The 23,603-nt window shown below is 44.1% G+C and overlaps 1 protein-coding gene across 8 annotated transcripts in view; it reads left to right on the top strand.

Annotated features, from left to right (window-relative positions):
- The window catches only part of usp45 (ubiquitin specific peptidase 45), a 191,370-nt gene that overhangs the window by 148,008 nt on the left and 19,759 nt on the right, over positions 1-23,603 (top strand). For 6 of the 8 annotated variants that reach the window (XM_078542307.1, XM_078542303.1, XM_078542304.1 and 3 more), the window contains 5 exons: positions 12,782-12,863; positions 13,216-13,307; positions 14,240-14,296; positions 16,932-17,102; positions 18,396-19,101. In XM_078542307.1, the coding sequence (XP_078398433.1) occupies positions 12,782-12,863; positions 13,216-13,307; positions 14,240-14,296; positions 16,932-17,102; positions 18,396-19,101 (1,108 nt within the window). Of the gene's footprint in view, positions 1-12,781; positions 12,864-13,215; positions 13,308-14,239; positions 14,297-16,931; positions 17,103-18,395; positions 19,102-23,603 lie in introns of those variants that run through there. The other 2 variants (XR_013576634.1, XM_078542308.1) reach the window with 2 other exon arrangements.

Here is a 23,603-nt window from a genome sequence, read left to right as displayed (position 1 = left end):
CAGAGAAAGTTAGAACTGGAGCAATGGACCAGACTGATAGTGTGAAGAGGGAATAAGATGATATTTAGCTGGGCTAAGACAATTTTTTTATTCTGAATTTTGGAAAATCCACCTTGAAAAAACAAAATTTAATTTTAGGTTCATAGTGATTTTTAAAAACTGAATTCATAAGAAAAGGAAATGTCTGATATTGTAAACATTGTTTCATTTAGCGTTTTTGAATTTGTAACAAAAGGACAGCTTCTGTAGGGAGCACAGGGCCAGAATTTTACGCTTATCGAGCAGACATGCGCCCGACCCGATCGAGTGTAAAATGACGCATGATGACGTCGGGCGAGCGTCCTGACGTCGTCGCGCATTCGCACAATATTTCGGTTGGCGGACATGTGTGGGACTCGGCAGCGCGCCCGCCGACAATCAACAAACCTATTAAGGCCATTAAAGTACCAATTAACTAAAATTTTTCGCTGCCTGCCCAACCTTACGTTGGGTGGGCAGGCAAAAAGGCCAAACGGCCGTTGCATTTTTTAGGAAACCTCGTCCATGGGCGGGATGAGGTTTCCAACAGCAATTAAAAATAAAATTAAAACTTTTAGCATTTCATTAATAACATGTCCCTGCTCATGTGACAGAGTCATATGAGGGGACTTTTTCTAACATTTTACAATTCTTTATTTTTAATTTTCAAAACTCTTCATCTCCCTGAGGCAGCTCTGTGCTCAGGGAGCTTTACCTGTGCACACTTGTGGAAGTTCCCTGCTTGCCCTCCTCTTCACCCCACCCCCGCCACCACCACACAGGCAGTGCTAAGTGCTGCAGCACGCGTTTCACGCTGGGCAGGCCTTAATCAGCCTGCCAGCATGAAAGCACGGCTGCGGGCCGATCATGGGCGGCGGTCGGCTTCCCAACCGCTCCCGCTCGCCCCCGCCCGACGAGGACAATATCCTGGCCCAAGGCTTCTTTGATCAGATACCTGTGCCCTTATACTACTACTGTACTAGACAATGAACTCTGGTCTAACAGTCCCTAATGAGGTATATAGTTTAGGGAAGATCATGTAAGATGCCCAAAACATTTTCTACCTCCTCTGAAAGGTTAAAAAACTGCAATTCAGAATGCATGGACTAAAATTATTTATTTACAGTCTAATTAATACACAAGCCAAAACAGCAGCACAGTGCTTTAAAGTTGGAACCAGCTCATAATGGGTTAAATACCCTCTTAGAATGCATTTCTTAGACAGTCAATTAAGCTGTAATATATTTGAATTTAAAATGTGCCATTTGTCTCTTGGTCAATCTTGCAGCTAGAAGGTTGTGTATGTTTGATCTAATTTTTTCTTCAATCATGAAGTTTGAACTTCCTGCCAGAAATAAAGTTGATGGGAGAAACAACACTTTCAACTAGCATGGTTCACTTTATATTTGAATAATGTATAAAACCTCCCAAAATGAAAATGTTAAGTTAACCAGTTGTAAAGCCTGATAAGCCACAGTTGGCAGTCATCCATGCGTATAATACTGATCAGAAGCTGCATACACATCTGGTTTCTAAGTGCCTGTTAATGTCTAAACCATATACAATTTGATTAGCACCAATAATAAAGCCCCCATGTCCTGACTAATTTCCCGATCTTCAATCTGGTCTGGTCCTGTAGATAATGTATCCAGCCTTTATTTTGATTTGGGGGAAGGACAGAATTACTCTATTTAACTATAGCTATTTCAAAACTATGGAATAAAATGCAGAATCTTCCTATTTTTCATAAGCTCTTCATTAGCTTTGGTTTAAAGGATGCAATGCATTGGTGTGCTAGAGTATCCCAACGCATTATTTCTCTTCATTTGGCAGCATCAAGATTTTCCATTATTGGAAGAGGTCACCTGGGAATGTGCTAAAAAAGCTACTTTCTTGAATGAATGAGAGAAAAATCAAAGAGAGAGTTAATCTATGTAATTTTGATTCCTCTCCATTGACCAATTTAGAGATACCATGCAGAGATCTTCAAGTGGGACTTTTGCCTGCTGCCTCAGCTTGGAAGTGGCATAGAAAATCTTAACGGGTAAAACAAATGTGAGGAAAAATTAGACTTAAAAAAAAAAATCCTTGGCATTATTTGAAGCCCTTTTTCAGTAAAATGTTTATTAGATATAAAAGAATATATACTAAGGTTACATTGCATTCAAATTGTTTGTAATTGTAATCATTTACTATTAATACATCATGTATAGATTGGCGCCTACAGTTGATAATGTCTTGTATCATGCAGTGAAGTCTGTTTTCAATTTAAACTGTAAATTATTTTTGACTGTCATTGTATATCCTTGGGCAGAGTAGTGAGGGACACAGCTACTAGGCAGAGACATAGCAATGACTTGAAGGGCTCTAGACGGTGTGACAAAATTAGACTGGCAGGTCTATGGATCTATTCAAACTGCACAGCAGTGACAGTTGTGCCAGTCAGAACCGCGGGTACCCGAGCAGCGCAGCATTGTCTGTCCTGGGAACACCACAGCTGTTAATCGAGTTATTGTTGTGGAGTGTCATAACCATGTGGTGTCGAGAGAGGGAGAGAGCCTGCAGCGATGTGCCTGCCACCAGAATCCTTTAGCAAGATTACCACCACGAACATTCTCTTGTTCAGGCTTGTTTAGAAAACCCCATGAAGGATATGTTGCAATGTGCATGAATTATCCTTGCTAGTGAGCTTAACAAAACCCTTCAAACTTGATGACTGTGTTTGCCTTCCAAGAAACATAGTATAAGGGGTAAAACTGATTATTGTTACCTTTTTTGTTCAGATACTTTATTCTTAAACTGATTACACACACCCACTTCTGGAGATCGCAGTTGCAACTTGTTTTTTGTGTTGGAGAAAAGGGGGAGGGAACATAAAAATGATGGGGGGATGACAATCGACAAGTCCTGCAGGGCAATTTTTTCCAATATAATTTGCAATAGATTGGTTAGTGCAGAGGCTTCGAAATAGTTGAAGCCTGCTGCTAATTGATTAATGTCTTTCACCACTGTCACTAGCACCCTGACCATGCAGGGATGATGTCTTTGTTTGACCTAAATAAATGGCTCAATACACAAGACTTCACAAAAGGGGCTGTTGATATTCCTAAACCTATTTAGGGGTACTCAGCTGAGCAATTACCAATTGACTGCTAGTGTGACTATATTGTTGGTCAGAGGGTGGAAAGGGCAAATGGAAAACAAACTCACTGACCACATCACCTTCTCAAATGGGCCAGTACTGCATTAAAGTAGGGCAACAAACAATTCATTTGTATATACCGTATGAACTTTTTTTTTAAGGTGTGCCTGTACACTGTTTGTTTTGGGGCATGTAGCTCAGTTTTAAGTATGTGATTCCAAAAGAATTCTATAAATACAGGAGATGCTATTTTTCACTTAATGAGAGCCCAGCCAGCCGCTGGAATCTTCCGCTCCCGCCGCAAGTCAATGGACTCCTGGCTGGGGCGCTGCCTTGGACTGGAAAATCACAGCCAAAGTGTTTTGAAATTCTTAGCTCAATCCCTTAAAAGCTAATGCAGATATTTAGAGTTTTTTATTATTATTCATTTCCGGGATGTTGGCTTCGCTGGCTTGGCCAGCATTTATTGCCCATCCCTAGCTGCCCTTGAGATGGTGGTGGTGAGCTGCCTTTTTGAACCGCTGTAGTCCATGTGGTGTAGGTACACCCACAGTGCTGTTAGGAAGGGAGTTCCAGGATTTTGACCCAACAACAGCGAAGGAACGGCGATCCAAGTCAGAATGGTGAGTGACTTGGAGGGGAACTTCCAGTTGGTGGTGTTCCCATCTATCTGCTGTCCTTGTCCTTCTAAATGGTAGTGGTCATGGGTTTGGAAGGTGCTGCCTAAGGAGCCTTGGTGAATTCCTGCTGTGCATCTTGTAAATGGTACACACTACTGCTACTGTGCATCGGTGGTGGAGGGAGTGAATGTTTGAGGATGTGGTGCCAATCAAGCAGGCTGCTTTGTCCTGGATGGTGTCAAGCTTCTTGAGTGTTGTGGAAGCTGCACTCATCCAGGCAAGTGGGGAGTTACATCACACTCCTGACTTGTGCCTTGTAGATAGTGGACAGGCTTTGGGGAGTCAGGAGGTGAGTTACTTGTTGCAGGATTCCTACCCTCTGAACTGCTCTTGTAGCCGCAGTATTTATATGGCTAGTCCAGTTCATTTTCTGGTCAATGGTAACCCCCAGGATGTTGATAGTGGGGGATTCAGTGTTGGTAATGCCATTGAACGTCAAGGGGCAATGGTTAGATTCTCTCTTGTTGGAGATGGTCATTGCCTGGCACTTGTGTGACGTGAATGTTACTTGCCACTTGTCAGCCCAAGCCTCGATATTGTCCAGGTCTTGCTGCATTTGGACATGGACTGCTTCAGTGTCTGAGGAGTCACAAATGGTGCTGAACTGTGCAATCATCAGCAAACATCCCCATTTCTGACCTTATGATGGAAGGATGGTCATTGATGAAGCATCTGAAGATGGTTGGGCAGAGGACACAACCCTGAGGAACTCTTGTAGTGATGTCCTGGAGCTGAGATGACTGACCTCCAACAACCACAACCATCTTGCTTTGTGCTAGGTATGACTCCAACCAGTGGAGAATCTTTCCTCTGATTCCCATTGATTCCAGCTTTGCTAGTGCTCCTTGATGCCACATTCGGTTAAATGCGACCTTGATGTCAAGGGCAGTCACTCTCACCTCACCTCGGGAGTTCAGCCCTTTTTTCCATGTTTGAACCTAGGCTGTAATTAAAGCAGGAGCTGAGTGGCCCTGGTGGAACTCAAGCTGGGCGTCAGTGAGCAGGCTATTGCGAAGCAAGTGCCGCTTAATAGCACTATGAATGACTCCTTTCCTTGCTTTTCTGATGATCAAGAGTATACTGATGGGCGGTAGTTGGCCGGGTTGGATTTGTCCTGCTTTTTGTGTACAGGACATACCTGGGCAATTTTCCACGTAGCTGGGTAGATGCTGGTGCTGTAGCTATACTGGAACAACTTGGCTAGGGGCGCGGCAAGTTCTGGAGCACAAGTCTTCTGGACCATTGGCTGAATATCATCAGAATATTGTCAGGGCCCATAGCCTTTGCACTATCCAGTGCCTCCAGCCGTTTCTTGATATCATGTGGAGTGAATCGAATTGGCTAAAGACTCACATCTGTGATGCTGTTGACCTCTGGAGGAGGCTGAAATGGATCATCCACTCGGCACTTCTGGCTGAAGATTGCAGCAAATGCTTTTTTGCACTGACGTGCTGGGCTCCCCCATTATTGAGGATAGTGATATTTGTGGAGCCTCCACCTCCAGTGAGTCATTTAATTGCTGTTTAATTCATAACTGGATGTGTCAAGACTGCAGAGCTTAGATCTGATCCATTGGCTGTGGGATCGCTTAGCTCTGTCTATCACTTGCTGCTTATGCTGTTTGGTGCGCACGTTGTCCTGTATTATAGCTTCACCAGGTTGACACCTCATTTTTAGGTATGCCTGGTGCTGCTCTTGGCATGCCCTCCTGCACTCTTCATTAAACCAGGGTTGATCCCCTGGCTTGATGGTAATGGTAGAGTGAGGGGCATGCCGAGCCATGAGGTTAGAGATTGTGTTCAAGTACAATTCTTCTGCTGCTGATGGCCCACAGCGCCTCCTGGATGCTGAATCTTGGGTTGCTAGATTTGTTCGAAATCTATCCCATTTAGCACGGTGGTATATAACACGATGGAGGGTATCCTCAATGTGAAGGTGACAACGACCGTGCAGTGGTCCTGCTGGTACTCCTACTGGTACTGTCAAGGACTGATACATCTGTGGTAGATGAAGATGAGGTCAAGTATGTTTTTCCCTCTTGTTGACTCCTTCACCACTTGCTGCCAACCCAGTCTCGCAGCTATGTCCTTTAGGACTCAGCCAGCTCAGTCAGTAGTGGTACTACCAATCCATCCTTGGTGATGGACATTGAAGTCCCCCACCCAGAGTACATTCTGTGTCTTGCCACCCTTAATGCTTCCTCCAAATGGTGTTTAACATGGAGGCGCACTGATTCGTCAACTGAGGGAGGGCGGTACATGGTAATCAGTAGGAGGTTTCCTTGCCCAGTAGGAGGTTACTTGATGCCATGAGACTTCATGGGGCCTGGAGTCAATGTTGAGGACTCCCATGGCAACTCCTTCCCAACTGTATACCACTGTGCCGCCATCTCTGCTGGGCCTGTCCTGCCGGTGAGACAGGACAAACCCAGGGATGGTGATGATGGCGTCTGGGACATTATCTGTAAGATATGATTCCGTGTGGATGACTATGTCAGGCTGTTGCTTGACTAGTCTGTGAGACAGCTCTCCCAAGTTTGGGCACTAGCCCCCAGATGTTAGTAACGAGGACTTTTGTAGGGTCAATAGGGCTCTGTTTGCCATTGTCGTTTCCATTGCCTAGATCGACACTGGGTGGTCCGTCCGGCATCATCCCTTTTTTGAGACTTTGTAGCGGTTTTACACAACTGAGGGTGATTTTATACAACTGAGGGCATTTAAGAGTCAAGCACATTGCTGTGGGTCTGGAGTCACATGTAGGCCAGACCAGGTAAGGACAGCAGATTTCCTCCCCTAAAGTGATACTAGTGAACCATTTGGGTTTTTACAACAATCGACATTGGTTTCCAGATTTTTATTGAATTCAAATTCTACCATCTGTCGTGGAGGGATTCAAACCCAGGTCCCCAGACTATTACCTTGGGTGTCTGGATTACCAGTCCAGCGACACTACCACTACGCCATCACCTGACCCAATTTGAACCAATTGTTCAAACAAGGAGCTTCTGTTCCATGGAAAACTCTTGTCGCTCGGAAATTTTAAGCTCATAGATTTCTGCTTTTACTAAAGCTCCCCTAATTAACAACATTGTATACTGGAAAATGTGAAAACAAAACTTACAACAAGCTTGAGTTTATATTGGTCAATTTTTATCCATAACTGAAACCACATACTGAATGTGATATTCACACCTGAGAAAAATAGGTAAAAACGCATCAACAAAGTCTGTGTATAACCTCGCCAATATTTACACTGGTGGCATTCCGTTGAAAGGGGGAATGTCTTTTTCACGTAATCTGAGATCAAAGTTGCGAATGATGCTTCCACCTACAAAATTGACAGTGAGAAACATGTGAAGAATAAATTCCATGTACATTCTGGTTGCTGCCTCAGACCACAATCCTTAATTTTTATCTCCTTTCTTTAATCTCTTACATGCTTTGTTTCTCTCTTCTTCCCTTCTCCTCACTGTTACATAACTTTTCATTTTGCCGTCAATCGCCACCCCAATCCATCAATACTTCTGTGCTTTCCTTCTCCCCGCCTTGAGCAAGACAATTGGCACCCTCTCTGCCTTTCTCAGCATTCTCCAAAAGTCCTTCATAACTTTTGTTATCACCTCCTGGAAAGCAGTAACCCCCCCCCCTGCCACCCAAGTATCTGATTGTCCCCTCTTGCTGATCTTGTCTCTAAGTATACTCTTTGGAAGCTAACCTCCCACCTCCATCCACCTGCACTCCGTCATCAACAATTTGCATTTATGTAGTACCTTTCAGTAATAGAAAGACATCCTAAAGCACTTCACATAAGCGTAAAAAATTAACATTAAGCTGAGGAAGGAGTGATTGGAAGGGTTGGTCAAAAGCGTAGTCAGAGGTTCGTTTTAACAATGATCTCAAAAGAAAGGTGGAGAGGTTTAAGAGAGGAATTCCAAAGCATGGAACCTAACACATGGGCAGTGGTGAGGTGAAAAGAAAGGGGTGCACAGGAGGATAGTCAGAGTAACTGAGAATATAGGAGTGAGGAATTGTAAGGCTGGTGAAGGTTAGAGAATTTCGGAGGTGGGGAGGGTGAGAATTTTACAGTTGAGGCATTGAGAAACAAGGAGCCAATATAGGGCAACCAAGGCAGGGGTGAGAGATGAGTGATATTTGGTGTGTAATATAGGATATGGAGAGCAGAGTTTTGGATGAGATGTAGCTATTAGAGGCTAGAAGGTGGAAGGCTGGCAAGCAGAACATTAGCGCAATCAAGTCTGGCGATGACAGACAGATACAAGGGTTTTAGTGAGGTAAAAGTTGAGGTAAGCAATGTTACAAAGATGTTGAACAAGTATGAGATTCACAGTTACTCTGAGGATGGTGGACCTGGCAAATGTTATATCATCATAGGGCGAGGCACTATCTGGTGTTAGGTGTCAGTTGTGCCTCAGTTGGTAGCAGTTTTGCCTCCGGGTCAGAAGGCTGTGGGTTCAAGTCCCAATCCAGGACTTAAGCACCAAAATCAAGGCAGTACTGAGAGTGGTGTGCTGCCAGAGATGCCATCTTTCAGATGAGACGATGATGATCCTCTCAGGTAGACATAGAAGATTCTATGGTGCTATTTTGAAGGATAGCAGGGGAGTTAGCCCTGGTGCCCTTGTCAATATTTATCCCTCAATCAACATCACAATAAAACAGATTATGTGGCCATGATCATATTGCTGTTTGTAGAAGCTTTCAGTGCACAAATTGGCTGCCACATTTCCTACATTACAACAGTGACTACATTTATTTCCACGGCTGTCAAGTACTTTGTGATGTCTGGTGGCCATGAAAGGTGTTATATAAGCATAGTCTTTCTTTCCATTTCTTTACTGGTGGTGGGTGCAATGAAAAGCTAGTAGACTTACAAGCATAGGAAATTTGTAGTTGTGGCAGATTCTGTAGTCAGGAATAAAAGGCCTTTTTTGCAGCCTTTACCAGAAGTCCAAATGGAATGTTGCTTCACAGTAGCAAAGTGAAGGACATCATAGAACAGGTGGAAAAATGGAACACCAACTAAAAGTCATATTCCATGTTGGAACCAATTAAATAGAAGTATGCTTGACATTTTGCAGAGGGTGCTTGAGGAGGGAGGGCAAAAGATTAAAAAATAAGACTTCAGGAGTGGTTACTTTTGGACCTTTCATTGACATGAAACGTTAACATCTTCTCTCCACAGCATATTCTGGGTTAAATCAGATTTCTAGTATCTGCAGTATTTTTCTTTCATAGTAAAAACTAGCATTTTTGTATGCCCCAATTCACTTTATATAGATGTAATTTAAAAAGTGCTGAATCCCACAAGAGGAGATATTAGCTGGAGTGAATAGAAGCTTAGTCAAAGAGTTGGGATTTAAGGAGGTTCTTAAAGGCAGAGAGGTGGAGAGTCAAAGGGGTTTGGCCCAAATTTTCAGGGTATAAAACTTAACAAAGAGATCAAGAGATCAGTGATGGAAATCTTCAAATATGAGATGGATGGAGTATAGAATACATTCCTGTAAGGTAAAACAAAGAGGTGCATCAAAGAATTTCAATGGATCAGTTGAGAAATTGAAACCAAATTGAAACTTAAAAAGAGGCATATTATAAAATTAGGCTAACAATAATAAGAGCAACCAGTCTGGAGCTCTTGCCTGTAGGTAACCTGATGGAGGTGTTTATGACTATGGAAGGCTCTGATGGATACACATAGGGAAAATGCTTCTACTTGTAGGGGAGTCCAAAAATAAGGTCCATAAATATAAGTTAGTAACTGATGAATCCAATAGGGGATTTGATGAGAAACGCCTTTACCCAGTTAGTGTTTAGACTGTAGAATGTCGAAACGTAGAACTTGCCATAAAGAATGATTGAGGTTTTTCTTTATTCATTTGTGGGTTATGGGCATCACTGGCTGGGCCAGCATTTAATGCTCATCCCCAATTGCCCTTGAGAAAGGGGTGGTGAGCTGCCGCCTTGAACCGCTGCAGCCCATGTGCTGTAGGTACGGTGCTGTTAGGGAGGGAGTTCCAGGATTTTGATCCAGTGACAGTGAATGAACAGCGATATATTTCCAAGTCAGGATGGTGAGTGGCTTGGAGTGGAACTTCCTGGTGGTGGTGTTCACTTGTGTCTGCTGCCCTTGTCCTTCTAGATGGTAGTGATCATGGGTTTGGAAGGTGCTGTCTAAGCAGGCTTGTTGAGTTCCTGCAATGCATCTTGTACATGGTACACATTGCTGCCACTATGTGTCGGTGGTGGAGCGTGAATGTTTGTGGATGGGATGCCAATCAAGCAGGCTGCTTTGTCCTGGATGGTGTTGAGCTTCTTGAATGTTATTGGAGCTGCACTCATCCGCAAGTGGGGAGTATTCCATCACACTCCTGACTTGTGCCTTGCAGATGGTGGACATGCTTTGAGGAGGCATGAGATGAGTTATTCGCCTCAGGATTCCTAGCCTCTGACCTGCTGTTGTAGGCACCGTATTTATATGGTTAGTTCAGTTCAGTTTCTGGACAATGGTAACCCCCAGGATGTTGATAGTGGGGGATTCAGCAATGGTAATGCCATTGAATGTCATGGGGCAATGGTTAGATTCTCTCTTGTTGGAGGTGGTCGTTGCCTGGCACTTGTGTGGCGCGAATGTCACTTGCCACTTGTCAGCCCAAGCCTGGGTATTGCCTATATTGAATGGCGGTTAAGGATAGATAGATAAGGAGAAAGAAATAGAAGATTGCGCCAAAAGGGTTAAGTAAATTGAGTTGGGAGCTGCCTTGTGTGGACCATAAAGGACCATTTGGGTTAAATGGTAAGTTTCTGTACTATAAATTTTATACAATAATCTTGATGATTAAATCTGGCACAGACACAGTGGACCGAATGGCCACCTCCTATGCTGTACTATTCCTTAATTCCAATATAGAAACCATAAATGAGGAGCTGAAAGGGAGATTAGAAGATTTAAAGGACATTAACTGTCCACTCTTTACAAATACTGACTGACCTGTAAAATATTTGCATTTTCTGTTTTTATTTTCTATTTCCAGCAGTCACAATTTTTTCTTTTTATTTATACTTTGCAAACCCATCTATTTTATATGTCTTAACGCCAACTAAAGCACCATTGGTCTTCTATGTTTAGACTACAGCTGTGAAATGAAAAAGTACATTACAAAAGATGTCTCAAAAATGCAAGTTATTGGAGCCTTCTAACTGTCAGTGGAATCCAGCTAAATTTGATTGTAAGAAAACTGTGCGTTGCATCTCAGTCAGATGGCCACTCCACTCCTATTTACTTACACAAAAATGCAGTCACACCTTTCTCGCCTGACATTCCGATTTGGACCGGGTGAGAAAAGTGCTGTGCAGCTGTCCAGGAATCTTCTCAGTTGAGTACAGGAGAGTTGGACAAAAGGAAGACACTGTATTTTACTGTACTAGCCGTAAAGCAGGTACATTTAAAGGTCCAGCCACTTTGAGGAGCTGGGGATAGGATAAGTAGGCAGGATGGGAGGTCAAGGGGTGGGGTGGGGGTGTGGTGGAAGTTGGTCAGGGGGTGGCTGGGTGGTCGTGGTCAGTGGGGTGGTCCAGTGATTCGGGGGGTGGGGGGGGGGTGCGGGGGGGCGGGGGTTGGTCAGTGAGGGTAGTCATGTTGGTTGGGAGGGGGATAGTCAGGAGTGTGGGGTTAATCGGGGTATGGAGGGTGGTCGGGGGGCCTCGGGAGGGTAAGCTGGGGGTGGGGGGTAGTTGGTTGTCCGGTGGGGAGGTTGGGTGGGTCAATAATATAGTTTCCCAGGAGTTAGAAATGGTTTTAATTCTAACTTTTCCTGGGTAACTATTCCTGTAAGATCAGAAGACTGCAATTTAAATCGGAGTATCTGATGGTTCCCAGTGCAGGGCAATTGCCCAACCGAAGTTTGAACTTCCTGGGCAATTGTCGTGCAATCATTACATGGGGACTTCCATGGGGGGAGACCCCCCCAGTGTGCTCCTTCGGGTACAGCACCCCGGAGATCGGAAGATATGGAGTTATGGGTTTGTGTGTTTTGTACTATAATGCTGGCCCTATTTTGGTAGTTTGTGCATTTTGTTTTCATAGTTTATATGTCCTTATGCTTTACATTTGAATATCTGAGATGACATGATGGCTACATACTGGGCTGGATTTTCCAATGCCAATAGCGGTGAATATTGAGACATTAGTTGCCATTGCATATTGGGACCTTCAGAGGTCCTAACTCATGCTCATGCGCGACAATTGCCCAGGGAGTTAAAACTTTTGATAGGCAGATTTGCGCTGCCTGGCCCCCTCCGAAAATATCTCTGACACTAACCTTGGTGTCAGAGGCGTGGGCCTGCTACACAATACTTACCTAGATATGTATCCTAGTATTGTCCTGCTGTTAATTTCTGGTATAGGTTAGTGATTAACAGCGGAGCCCACGTGCACATGAACCGACTGCCCACCCCCTCAGCCCATTGCCCATCTTCTCACTGCCCATTCCTCTACTTATACTCATCCCCTCTTACTACCCATACCGCCATGACTGTCTATCCCCCCTAATCCCATTCCTATATCCCTCTTCCTATGCTCCCTCACTCACTCCCTTCACACCCACCAAAACCCTTTAGACCGTTGAAAACTTATGTGAACATGGGAGCTGGCACCGTCAAAAGTCAGTGCAGTCTCCCTGCTATTCGTCTTTGTCGTTGCTCTCCCTGGATGGCTGCTGCAGCAGGGGCAGGAAGACTAAGCTGCAAGGATGGTAAAAGGTAAGGCCATAATAATCTTTACAGGCAGTGACGTGAGTCCAGCATCGCTGCTGACCAGAATATCTGGGCTTTTGATTTATCAAATGTTCTGAGCAATGCTAATAATTTGTTACCTGTGAAATGTAAGTTCTATACTCATAGATGCTATATCTTATTTTATGGTGCAGCGAATACAGAGTGCTATCTTGAAAGCCTTCAACAGCCCAACAGTCAAAACTGCTGATGAGGAGACAAAACGAAAAGTAAAAGGTAGAGATTTATATATGGCTGAAGGGCGCCATCTAGTGCATTTATATTAGTTTAAGTTTGGCAAGTCACACCTTTCATCTGTAACCATTTCATGCCTATAACATTGAGTAGGGTTAGTTATATTTTTGAAAAATCACAATTATCAACCATTACACATTTCAACAAATAATGTAAATTAATAATTTTGTTTATATCTACGAGGTTGCTTTTGAGGATGTAGCATCTAGAAATTATGGTGCAGTGAACCGAATGCATGCTTTGGAGTCCTCAATAAAGAAATATATTTATAGGAGAAGCTGTGAGTTTGAGAGTTAAATGTGCAAATACTTAACTGTTAAATATGATGTTACAGTATATGGCAGAGAAGGTGTGAAGATGAATTTTATCGACCAGATTTTTGTTGGAGAGCTGATAAATACTATCATGTGTGAAGAGTGCTCACACGTAAGTATTTACTTAGTTGCATGACTTATATTTGTAAAGGAATATTTCTGCATTTCAACTTTATTCCCATCTAATCATGATCAAAAATAGAATACAGCAAAATATAAAACTGCTCAATCATTTTAGAGCCTTTGTACATTACTACATGAATTGTATGGTGATTTTGGTCTCTTGTGTAGAAGTAGGTGCTTACATATCCTTTTGTCATCCATCTAAACATCTTCTGGATATACATTTTTTTGGAACAGTTTGCAGAAAAACTTTATTACTAACTGGAATGGGAAGTGCCATCTGGCACCCAGACCCAGAACAGTTGCAGCAACAACTGCAACTTGCATTTATATAGCACCTTTACAATCATAAAATTTACAGGGCATTGCTTGCAGTAATCTAAGTGACATCAGAATAGGATTAAAAAATATGGAAATGAGGAAGAGCACAACCTGCTTGTAACTCGCCAAAGTGGGATAAAATCTATTTTTAATTTACAGTTTCATTCATAATCTGTAGAATACTGCTTTTAACACTTTTTCATTTTAAAATGTTGCACAACAAATCCTTTTACAAAGCAAGAAATCCTTGAAGTTTTAGATCATGGGACCCTGGTTAAGGTTTGTAAATTTTCAAATTTTATGTATCTTGGAGTGGAAGGAAATATAATGTCAGAAAACATTGTACACTAATTTCTTGAAAATGTGCAGAAAATAAGCAATATCTAATTGTAAATTAATCTAAAATAAACAATCTCAATTTTTGGTGTTAATTTGAACTAAAATCTTTTTACAAGGACATTTACTTCATCCGTTTAAATTTGACATTTTTATTACATCAGATTATTTTAATGTTTAGCTAGTGGAAGGAATTTCTGAATTATGAGTTTAGATTTTCATTATCAGCAATTGTATATGATCTTTAAAATGATCTTATTTCAGATTTCAACTCTTAAAGAGCCATTTATTGACCTTTCACTTCCTATTATTGAAGAAAGGGTAAGAAAAAATTTTGTTTTTATGTGCAAAATAAATGTAGAATTTATCATCCGTAGGCAATTTTTTTCCTCTTTATGTGCACAGTTTGTAATAGAAACAGTGGAATACATGGTTTATTCCACAGGCAGCCATCTAATATTCTAAGTTTGCTAATGGTCTAACCCAGGCTTGTCCAATGTATGGCCTGCAGGCCAAATGTGGCCCGTGAATCCCCTCGATGCGGCCCCAGAACTAGTTTTCAAAATGCTAGTCAAACAGGTAAGTCAAATGTGAGAGAGAAACAGTCTGTGATTGGAGGAGCAGTGAACGCCAGCGGTGGTGAGTTTGGGGCCTGGGGAGCATGGCCCATGGAGTGGATGTTTCAAGGAGTTAAGGTGGACAAGGGAGCAGGGGTGCCAAGGATTGTGGACGAGGGAGTGGAGGTTTCGAAGAGTGTGGACAAGGGAACAGAGGCACTCGGGAGTGTGGACAAGAGAGTGGACGTACCAGAGAGCATGGATAAGGGAGGGGAGGTACTGGGGAGTGGGGCCCAGGTATCCGCCAGAGCAGGGCCCAGGTATCCGCTAGAGCGGGGCCCAAGCAGTGGATATGCCGGGAGAGCGGGCTCAGGCATCCAGAGCAGGGCTTGGGTGGTGCGGCAACCAGAGTGGGGCCCAGGCCAGCTGAAACGGAACACGAGGCAGCAGGAGCAGTGCCCAGTGGCATCTGAGAAAGCGAGTCACTGGAGACTGAGAGAGAGGGATTGTGAGATAGCAGGCTAAGAGGGAGTGCGAGGTAGCAGGCTGAGAGGGAGTGCGAGGTAGCAGGCTGAGAGGGAGTGCGAGGTAGCAGGCTGAGAGGGAGTGCGAGGTAGCAGGCTGAGAGGGAGTGCGAGGTAGCAGGCTGAGAGGGAGTGCGAGGTAGCAGGTCGAGAGGGAGTGCGAGGTAGCAGGCTGAGAGGGAGTGCGAGGTAGCAGGCTGAGAGGGAGTGCGAGGTAGCAGGCTGAGAGGGAGTGCGAGGTAGCAGGCTGAGAGGGAGTGCGAGGTAGCAGGCTGAGAGGGAGTGCGAGGTAGCAGGTCGAGAGGGAGTGCGAGGTAGCAGGCTGAGAGGGAGTGTGAGGTAGCAGGCTGAGAGGGAGTGCGAGGTAGCAGGCTGAGAGGGAGTGCGAGGTAGCAGGCTGAGAGGGAGTGCGAGGTAGCAGGGGGATTGAGAGGGAGTGCGAGGTAGCAGGGGGATTGAGAGGGAGTGCGAGGTAGCAGGGGGATTGAGAGGGAGTGCGAGGTAGCAGGGGGATTGAGAGGGAGTGCGAGGTAGCAGGGGGATTGAGAGGGAGTGCGAGGTAGCAGGGGGATTGAGAGGGAGTGCGAGGTAGCAGGGGGATTGAGAGGGAGTGCGAGGTAGCAGGGGGATTGAGAGGGAGTGCGAGGTAGCAGGGGGATTGAGAGGGAGTGCGAGGTAGCAGGGGGATTGAGAGGGAGTGCGAGGTAGCAGGGGGATTGAGAGGGAGTGCGAGGTAGCAGGGGGATTGAGAGGGAGTGCGAGGTAGCAGCGGGTTTGAGAGGGAGTGCGAGGTAGCAGGGGGATTGAGAGGGAGTGCGAGGTAGCAGGGGGATTGAGAGGGAGTGCGAGGTAGCAGGGGGATTGAGAGGGAGTGCGAGGGTGGGCGCTTGAGAGAGAGTATGAGGGGAGAAGAGTGTGAGAGAGAGAGTACAAGGGAGGGGAGAGGGGGAGAATGTGTGTGTGTGAGGGGCGACAGAGTGAGTGAGGGGAGTGTGTCCCCATCAGTCTGTCTCACTCCCAGTTATCAGGGTTCTCATTCACCCTCACCCGCACACACCATCATACACTCTTATCCACTCTCTCAGTGAGTGAGGATGAGTGAGCACCTTGAGACTGAGAGTGAGCCACGCCAGACACACACTCACGCTCACCCTGCTGTTGCTCTTTATTTTGCTCAGCAAGTTGTTTCTTTTCATATTTCAGTTTTATTTTGAAATTCATGTTTAATGTTGTGCCAAAGTTTATCCTTCCAAAATTTGCTGAAAAGCCCCTTCAGTGAGACAAATTTTGAAATGTGCCCCCCCCCCCACGCTAAAAGGTTGGACAAGCCTAGTCTAGCCGGTTGAGGGCATAACAAAAACAGTTTTGGAGACTTATGTAGGTTGGCCAAACCACTTAGCTTGCCAGTGGTCAGGAAGCACAACCAATTCTCCCTCCGTGGTAAACATAATTTTGGATCATTGGGTAATTGTGCCTCCAAAGCCACATGTGGAAGCCACCCTCTTTCCAATCTGAGTCAGAGGTGGTGACAACATCTCATTTACTGCATGACTGCTATTGTCCGAGTTTAACAGCCTTGTCAGTGGGTTTTCCTCACTTGTAGAATGAACTTGGTACACCACAGTTTTCCATTGTAAATGGTGTATTGACCTAAAAAGTATATGTTTACATTTCTCCAGCATAACTCTTGGTGCTGAATTTAGTGTTTTACCTGTATTTGATATTCTGGCTAATGCAATTTGAATGTCAGTATGTGGCAGATTCTAAATTGATCTTTAAGCCCACTCAATTCATATGCATATTTGAAATAGTTTCTTTATTGTTTTCACAGTGCAAGCAATGTTTTATAAATACTTTTCTTTTATAACTGGTAAGGCAGCCAAACCAGTGCCATCAGGGAAAATAAATAAAAATCAGAAAGCAAAAGATACAGAAATTGAGGAAAATATCTTGGCTTCAAGTAAACAGGACACTCCTGCTACATCTATTACCTCAATCAATCATAAACCAAAGAGTTCTAAGAAACCAACTTCAACAAAGTACATGGTAAGGGTATGCATTTGTTTTCATTGTTGAGAGAATACCTTGTAACTATACTTAACAAGATCATAGTATTGCCAGTCTGTTAAATAATTGAAGTCTTCAATATTTGCATCTCTGAGCTTCTTAATTTGAGCTGTTAACAAATTAGTGCCCCCAGTGCGGAGTTCCATTTGGCATGAGTACATTTTAGGAATTCAGGCACAGAGATGAGCAGCCCACAAAATTTGCTAGTATTAAAATGAATGCACAGGAAATTCTGCGAGATGTGCTTACTTCTACACTTCAATTACTGATATATGCCTTACTATGTGATTCTCCATGTTAGGTAGGCACATTCATAATATCTTTAGAATCTTAGAATCTGTTAGTTTGAGGTTATCTGTGATGCAGGCCATGGGTCAAATTCTTTTGATTAGGCTTGTGAAGCTTCTGCCTGTTCCATCCTGTGTATGTGCAAAGTTGACTTTCAACTGATTGTATTTCTCAGTTTGCTATTCTCAATAAACAGTGAGCCTTTTTTTTTTGATCAAACCTTCAGGCCCAAGAGCTTTAACATATTGCCATTTCAAAGTTTTCACGTTTCAAGTAGAGGAAAGATTGTTACATTGCAGGGAGTGGGAAGGTGTTGCGATTTTGGTACGGAGCGTTTTGTGTATGTGGAAGTCTTGTTCTTTATGTAGGGTTTTTTGCTTTTTTATGGATACAGGGCTTTTTGTGCTGGGGGAAAATGTGGTTAACTTAAGACAGGGTGATGGACATTCCTCCAGCATGTACAGAAGTTAGACACCCTTCCTTAATCTTCATTTTAATACACAAAAAAGTCACAAATATTTGGAAAATAAGGGCCAATTAGATTATGTGAGGTTTCTGATACATTTGTTTTTAACATGCAGCATTGGATGATGATCATTCAGAAATTTGCCCATGATTGATAAATATGAATGCCATGTAGTGGCATTGTGGAAGCATAAAACAAACTCCCTAACAAGCTATCAACATGTTGATAAACAAGTAACCCTAATGTGCTTATTTCTATTTTATTTGTGCATGTTTAGACTCAGTAAAAAGTCCTCTTGACAGTTGGTCTCAAATGTAGGCTACTCTGACACATCTTAGTGTCTGACATGGACAATTATAACTTATCTTATAGCAAAAAAAAAATCACTTTTTTTCACTATTCTTTATAATGATGTGTAGAGGTAGAGGGCACCGACAAACATTCTGTCCTAACTGCAAGAATTTCTCCAGGGCAATGTGTTGACACAATAAGCTAACGTATTTTTATTATACTTGTAGCAGAGTCATGCGAAGAAGCAAAGGGTGAAGGAAATGAAGAGATCAACATATGATGATGATAATGATGATGATGAGAGGAATTGGCGAGCTTCTGCTGAACAATGTAATGGACACCAAGAGGAGGAGAGTAACATGTCACTTTGTTGCCCTAATCTGTTAGAAGTCAATAACTTTAGTCAGTCAGAAGGTAGTGATAAAGATGGAAATCAGTCAGATGGAAGCAACGATGCAGACAGCGAAGCGTCAGAGACTGAGAATCCTTCAAAACCAGTTGAGCCCCTGAGTTACAACACCAATTCCAAATTTGATTTGACAACTGTCAACCACAAACTGTCGAACGGTAATTTCGTGCAAACTAAACAAGCAGAGTTCAATTGTAATGACTCTATTTCCAGCGCAGTTTCAAAACTCAACCTTGGTAGTACCAAAAATGAAAGTCTAATAATTGATTCTGTTTATGAGGAACAGACAGATTGTGTTTCATCCAGCATTCAAGACCCAAAAGAAAGGTCTGTAATTTCAAAGAAAACAGTTACAGCATTTCAAACACTGTCCCAGAACTATGAAGCCAGACCCAAGGAATGTTCTCTCCAGTCCTGTCTTAGCCAGTTCACATCTATAGATCTCCTAATAGGTAACAACAAGCTGTTATGTGAAAAATGTACGGAGAAAAGACAGAAACAACACAAGAAACCACATTCAGCAGGTAGGTTTTTTAAAAATTCATTCATGGAATTTGTGCATCGCTGGCTAGGCCAGCATTTATTGCCCATTGCTAATTGCCCTTGAGAAGGTGGTGGTGAGCTGCCTTCTTGAACTGCTGCAATCCTGTTAGGGAGGGAGCTCCAGGATATTGACCCAGTGACAGTGATGGAACGGTGATATATTTCCAAGTCAGGATGGTGAGTGGCTTGGAGGGGAACTTCTAGGTGGTGGTGTTGCCATGTGCCTGCTGCCCTTGTCCTTCTAGATGGTAGTGCTCGTAGTGTGGAAGGTGCTGTCGAAGGAGCCTTGGTGAGTTTCTATAGTGCATCTTGTAGATGGTACATGCTGTTGCAACTGTGCTTTGGTGGTGGAGGGAGTGGATATTTGTGGATGGGGTGCCAATCAAGCAGGCTGCATTGTTCTGGATGGTGTCAAGTTTCTTGAGTGTTGTTGGAACTGCAGTCATCCAGGCAAGTGGAGAGTATTTCATCACACTCCTGACTTGTGCCTTGTAGATGGTCGACAGACTTTGGGGAGCCAGGAGGTGCGTTACTCACCGCAGGATTCCAACCTCTGATCTGCTCTTGTAGCCACAGTTATTATGTGTCAAGTCCTGTTCAGTTTCTGATCAATGGTGGTCCCTGGGATGTTGATAGATGGCTATTCAGTGATGGTAATGCCATTGAACGTCAAGGGTCGATGGTTAGATTCTCTCTTGTTTGAGTTGGTCATTGCCTGGCACTTGTGTGGTGGGAATGTCTTACCAAGCTGGATGTTATCCAGGCCTTGTTGCATTTAGACACGGACTGCTTCAGTATCTGAGGAGTGGCGAATGGTGCTGAACATTGAGCAATCATCAGCGAACATCCCCACTTCTGACCTTATGATGGAAGGAAGGTCATTGATGAAGCAGCTGAAGATGGTACAGCTTAGGACACTAGCCTGAGGAACTCCTGCAGTGATGTCCTGGAACTGAAATGATTGACCTCCAACAACTACAAACATCTCCCTTTGTGCTAGGTATGACTCCAGCCAGTGGAGAGTTTTCCCCCTGATTCCCATTAACTCCAGCTTTGCTAGGGCCCCTTGATGCCACACTTGGTCAAATGCTGCCTTGATGTCAAGGGCAGTCACACTCACCTCACCTCGGGAGTTTAACTCTTTTGTTCATGTTTGAACCAAGGCTGTAATGAGGTCAGGAGCTGAGTGGCCTTGGCAGCACCCAAACTGAGCGTCAGTGAGCAGGTTATTGCTAAGCAAGTTTGATAGCACTGTTGATGACCCCTTCCATTACTTTAATGATGATGGAGAGTAGACTGATGGGGCGATAATTGGCTGTGTTGGATTTGTCCTGCATTTTGTGCACAAGAAATACCTGGACAACTTTCATCATTGCCAGGTAGATGTCACTGTTGTAGCTGCACTGGAACAGCTTGGCTAGGGGCGCTGCAAGTTTCAGAGCACAAGTCTTCAGTGCTACTGGCGGAATATTGTTAGGACCCATAGCATTTGCAACATCCAGTGCCTTCAGGCGTTTCTTGATTTCACGTGGAGTGAATCGAATTAGCTGATACTGGCATCTGTGATGCTGGGGACCTCCGGAGGAGACCGAGATGGATCATCCACCCGGCACTTCTGGCTGAAGATTGTTGCAAATGCTTCAGCCTTATCTTTTGCACTAATGTGCTGGGCTTCTCCATCATTAAGGATGGGGATATTTATGGATTCTCCTCCTCCAGTGAGTTGTTTAATTGGCCGCTGCCATTCACGACTGGATGTGGCAGGACTGCAGAGCTTAACTATGATCTGTTGTTTGTGGAATCACTTACCTCTGTTTGTCACTTGCTGCTTATGCTGTTTGGCATGCAAGTAGTCCTGCTTCACCAGGTTAACACTTCATTTTGAGGTATGCCTGGTGCTGCTTCTTGCATGTCCTCCTGCACTCTTCATTCAACCAGCATTGATCCCCTGGCTTGCTGGTAATGGTGGTGTAGGAGATGTACTGGGCCATGAGGGTACAGATTGTGTCGAGTACAATCCTGCTGTTGATGATGGCGCACAGTGCCTTATGGTTGCCCAGTCTTAAGTTGCTAGATCTGTTCGAAATCTATCCCATTAAGCACGGTTCTAACCCCACACAACATGGTATGATGACAGGACTTCGTCTCCACAAGGACTGTGTAGTGATCACTCCAACCGATACTGCCATGGACAGATACATCCGCGGCAGGCAGGTTGGTGAGGATGAGGTCGAGTACGTTTTTTCCTCTTGTTGCTTCCCTCACCACTTGCCGCAGATCTAGTCTAGCAGCTGTGTCCTTTAAGACTCGTCCAGCTCCGTCTGTAGTGATGCTACCGAGCCACTCTTGGTGCTGGACATTGAAGCCCTCCACCCAGGGTACATTCTATGCCCTCACTACCCTTAGTGCTTCCTCCAAGTGGTTTTCAACATAGAGTAGCATTAAGTCATCAACTGACAGGGGCACGGTAGGTGGTAATCAGCAGGAGGTTTCCTTGCCCATGTTTGACCTGACACCATGAGTCTTTATGGGGTCCAGAGGTTGATGCTAAGGCCTCCCAGAGCAACTCCTTCCCGACTGTATACCACTGTGTCACCACCTCTTCTTGGTTTGTCCTACCAGTGGGACAGGACATACCCAGGGATGATGATGGTGGTGTCTGGGCCATTTTCTGTAAGGTGCAATTCCATGAGTATAACTACGTCAGGCTGTTGCTTGACTAGTCTGTGAGACAGCTCCCCCAATTTTGGCACAAGCCCCCCAGATATTAGTAAAGAGGACTTTGCAGGGTCAATAGGGCTGAGATTTCCGTTGTCGTTTCCAGTGTCTAGATCAATGCTGGATGGTCCGTCCGGTTTTATTCATTTCAGACTTTTTAGCGGTTTTGATACAGCTGAGTGACTTGCTAGGCCTTTTCAGAGGGTATTTAAGAGTCACCCACATTGTTAGAGTACAGATGTCAGAACTACTTTAAAATCTAAGTTGATTATAGATGTCGATTTTAGGATATATGTTACACAGTACTTATTGAATGATGAGCACATATGCAAATGCAGTGGTGCCAATAACAATTTACTAACCTTCAGCCCGCTAGTTTTTAAATTATCTATTTTCTGACTATGAATGTCGCTGGTGAGGTCAGCATTTATTATCTACCCCTAGTTTCCTTTGAAAAAGTGGTGGCAAGCCACCTTCTTGAACTGTTGCAGGCTTTGTGCTGAAGCTGCTCTCACAGTGCTGACAAGCAAGGAGTTCTAGGGTTTCAACCCAGTGATGAGGATATGTCCCAAGTCAAGATAATATATGGCTTGGAGGGAAACTTAAAGGGAAACATGGAGATGGTGTTCCCAAGCGTCTGCTACCATAGAACCACAGAAAAGTTACAGCACAGAAGGAGGCCATTCGGCCCATCTTGTCCATGCCAGCCTGAGGACACCCAGGTGCCCTTTCTAATCCCACCTTCCTGCACCTGGCCTATAGCCCTGCAGCTTACAGCACTAAAGGTGCAGATCCAGGTACTTTTTAAAAGAGTTTAGAGTTTCTGCCTCTTGGGCAGTGAATTCCAGACACCCACTACTCTCTGCGTAAAAAAGTTCTTCCTCATGTTCCCCCTACACCTTCTGCCACTTATCTTGAATCTATGTCCCCTTGTTCTAGAATTCTCCATCAAGGGAAACAATTTTATCCTGTCCACTCTATCTATTCCCTTCATAATTTTGTACACCTCAATCAAGTCACACCTCAGCCTTCTTTGTTGTAAGGAAAATAACCCCAACCTATCCAATCTCTCCTCATAGCTACACTTTTCTAACCCTGGCAACATTCTTGTAAACCTCCTCTGCACTCTCTCCAGAGCTATTACGTCCTTCCTGTAATGTGGTGGCCAGAACTGTGCACAATACGCCAGTTGTGGCCTCACTAGTGTTTTATACAATTCCAACATTATATCCTTGCTTTAATATTCTATACCTCTGCCAATGAAGGAGAGCATTCCATATGCCTTCTTTACAACCTTGTCTACTTGAACTGCTGCCTTCAGAGACCTGTATACTTGTACGCCAAGATCTCTCACTTTATCTACCCCTCTTAGTATATTCCCATTTACTGTGTAATCCCTGTAACTGTTTGACCTCCCTAAATGTATGACCTCACACTTCTCTATGTTAAAATCCATCTGCCACTTTACCGCGCACTCCACCAACCCATCTATATCGTTTTGGAGATTATGGCTATCCTCTACACTATCCACTACTCGGCCAATCTTTGTGTCAACTGCAAATTTCCCAATCGTGCCCCCCACGTTCACGTCCAAATCGTTAATATATAACACAAACAGCAAGGGTCCCAACACCGAGCCCTGTGGAACACCACTTGAGACAACTTACCATTCACAAGGGCATCCATCGACCATTACCCTTTGTTTCCTGTTACAAAGCCAACTTATTATCCAGTTTGCCACATTACCCTGAATCCCATGGGCTTT

Source organism: Cetorhinus maximus, chromosome 5, assembly GCF_964194155.1.
Source record: "Cetorhinus maximus chromosome 5, sCetMax3.hap1.1, whole genome shotgun sequence".
In the NCBI taxonomy this organism is placed as follows: domain Eukaryota; kingdom Metazoa; phylum Chordata; class Chondrichthyes; order Lamniformes; family Cetorhinidae; genus Cetorhinus; species Cetorhinus maximus.
The sequence above is the reverse complement of the archived record's forward strand: the minus strand, read 5'-3'. Positions and strand labels throughout refer to the sequence as shown.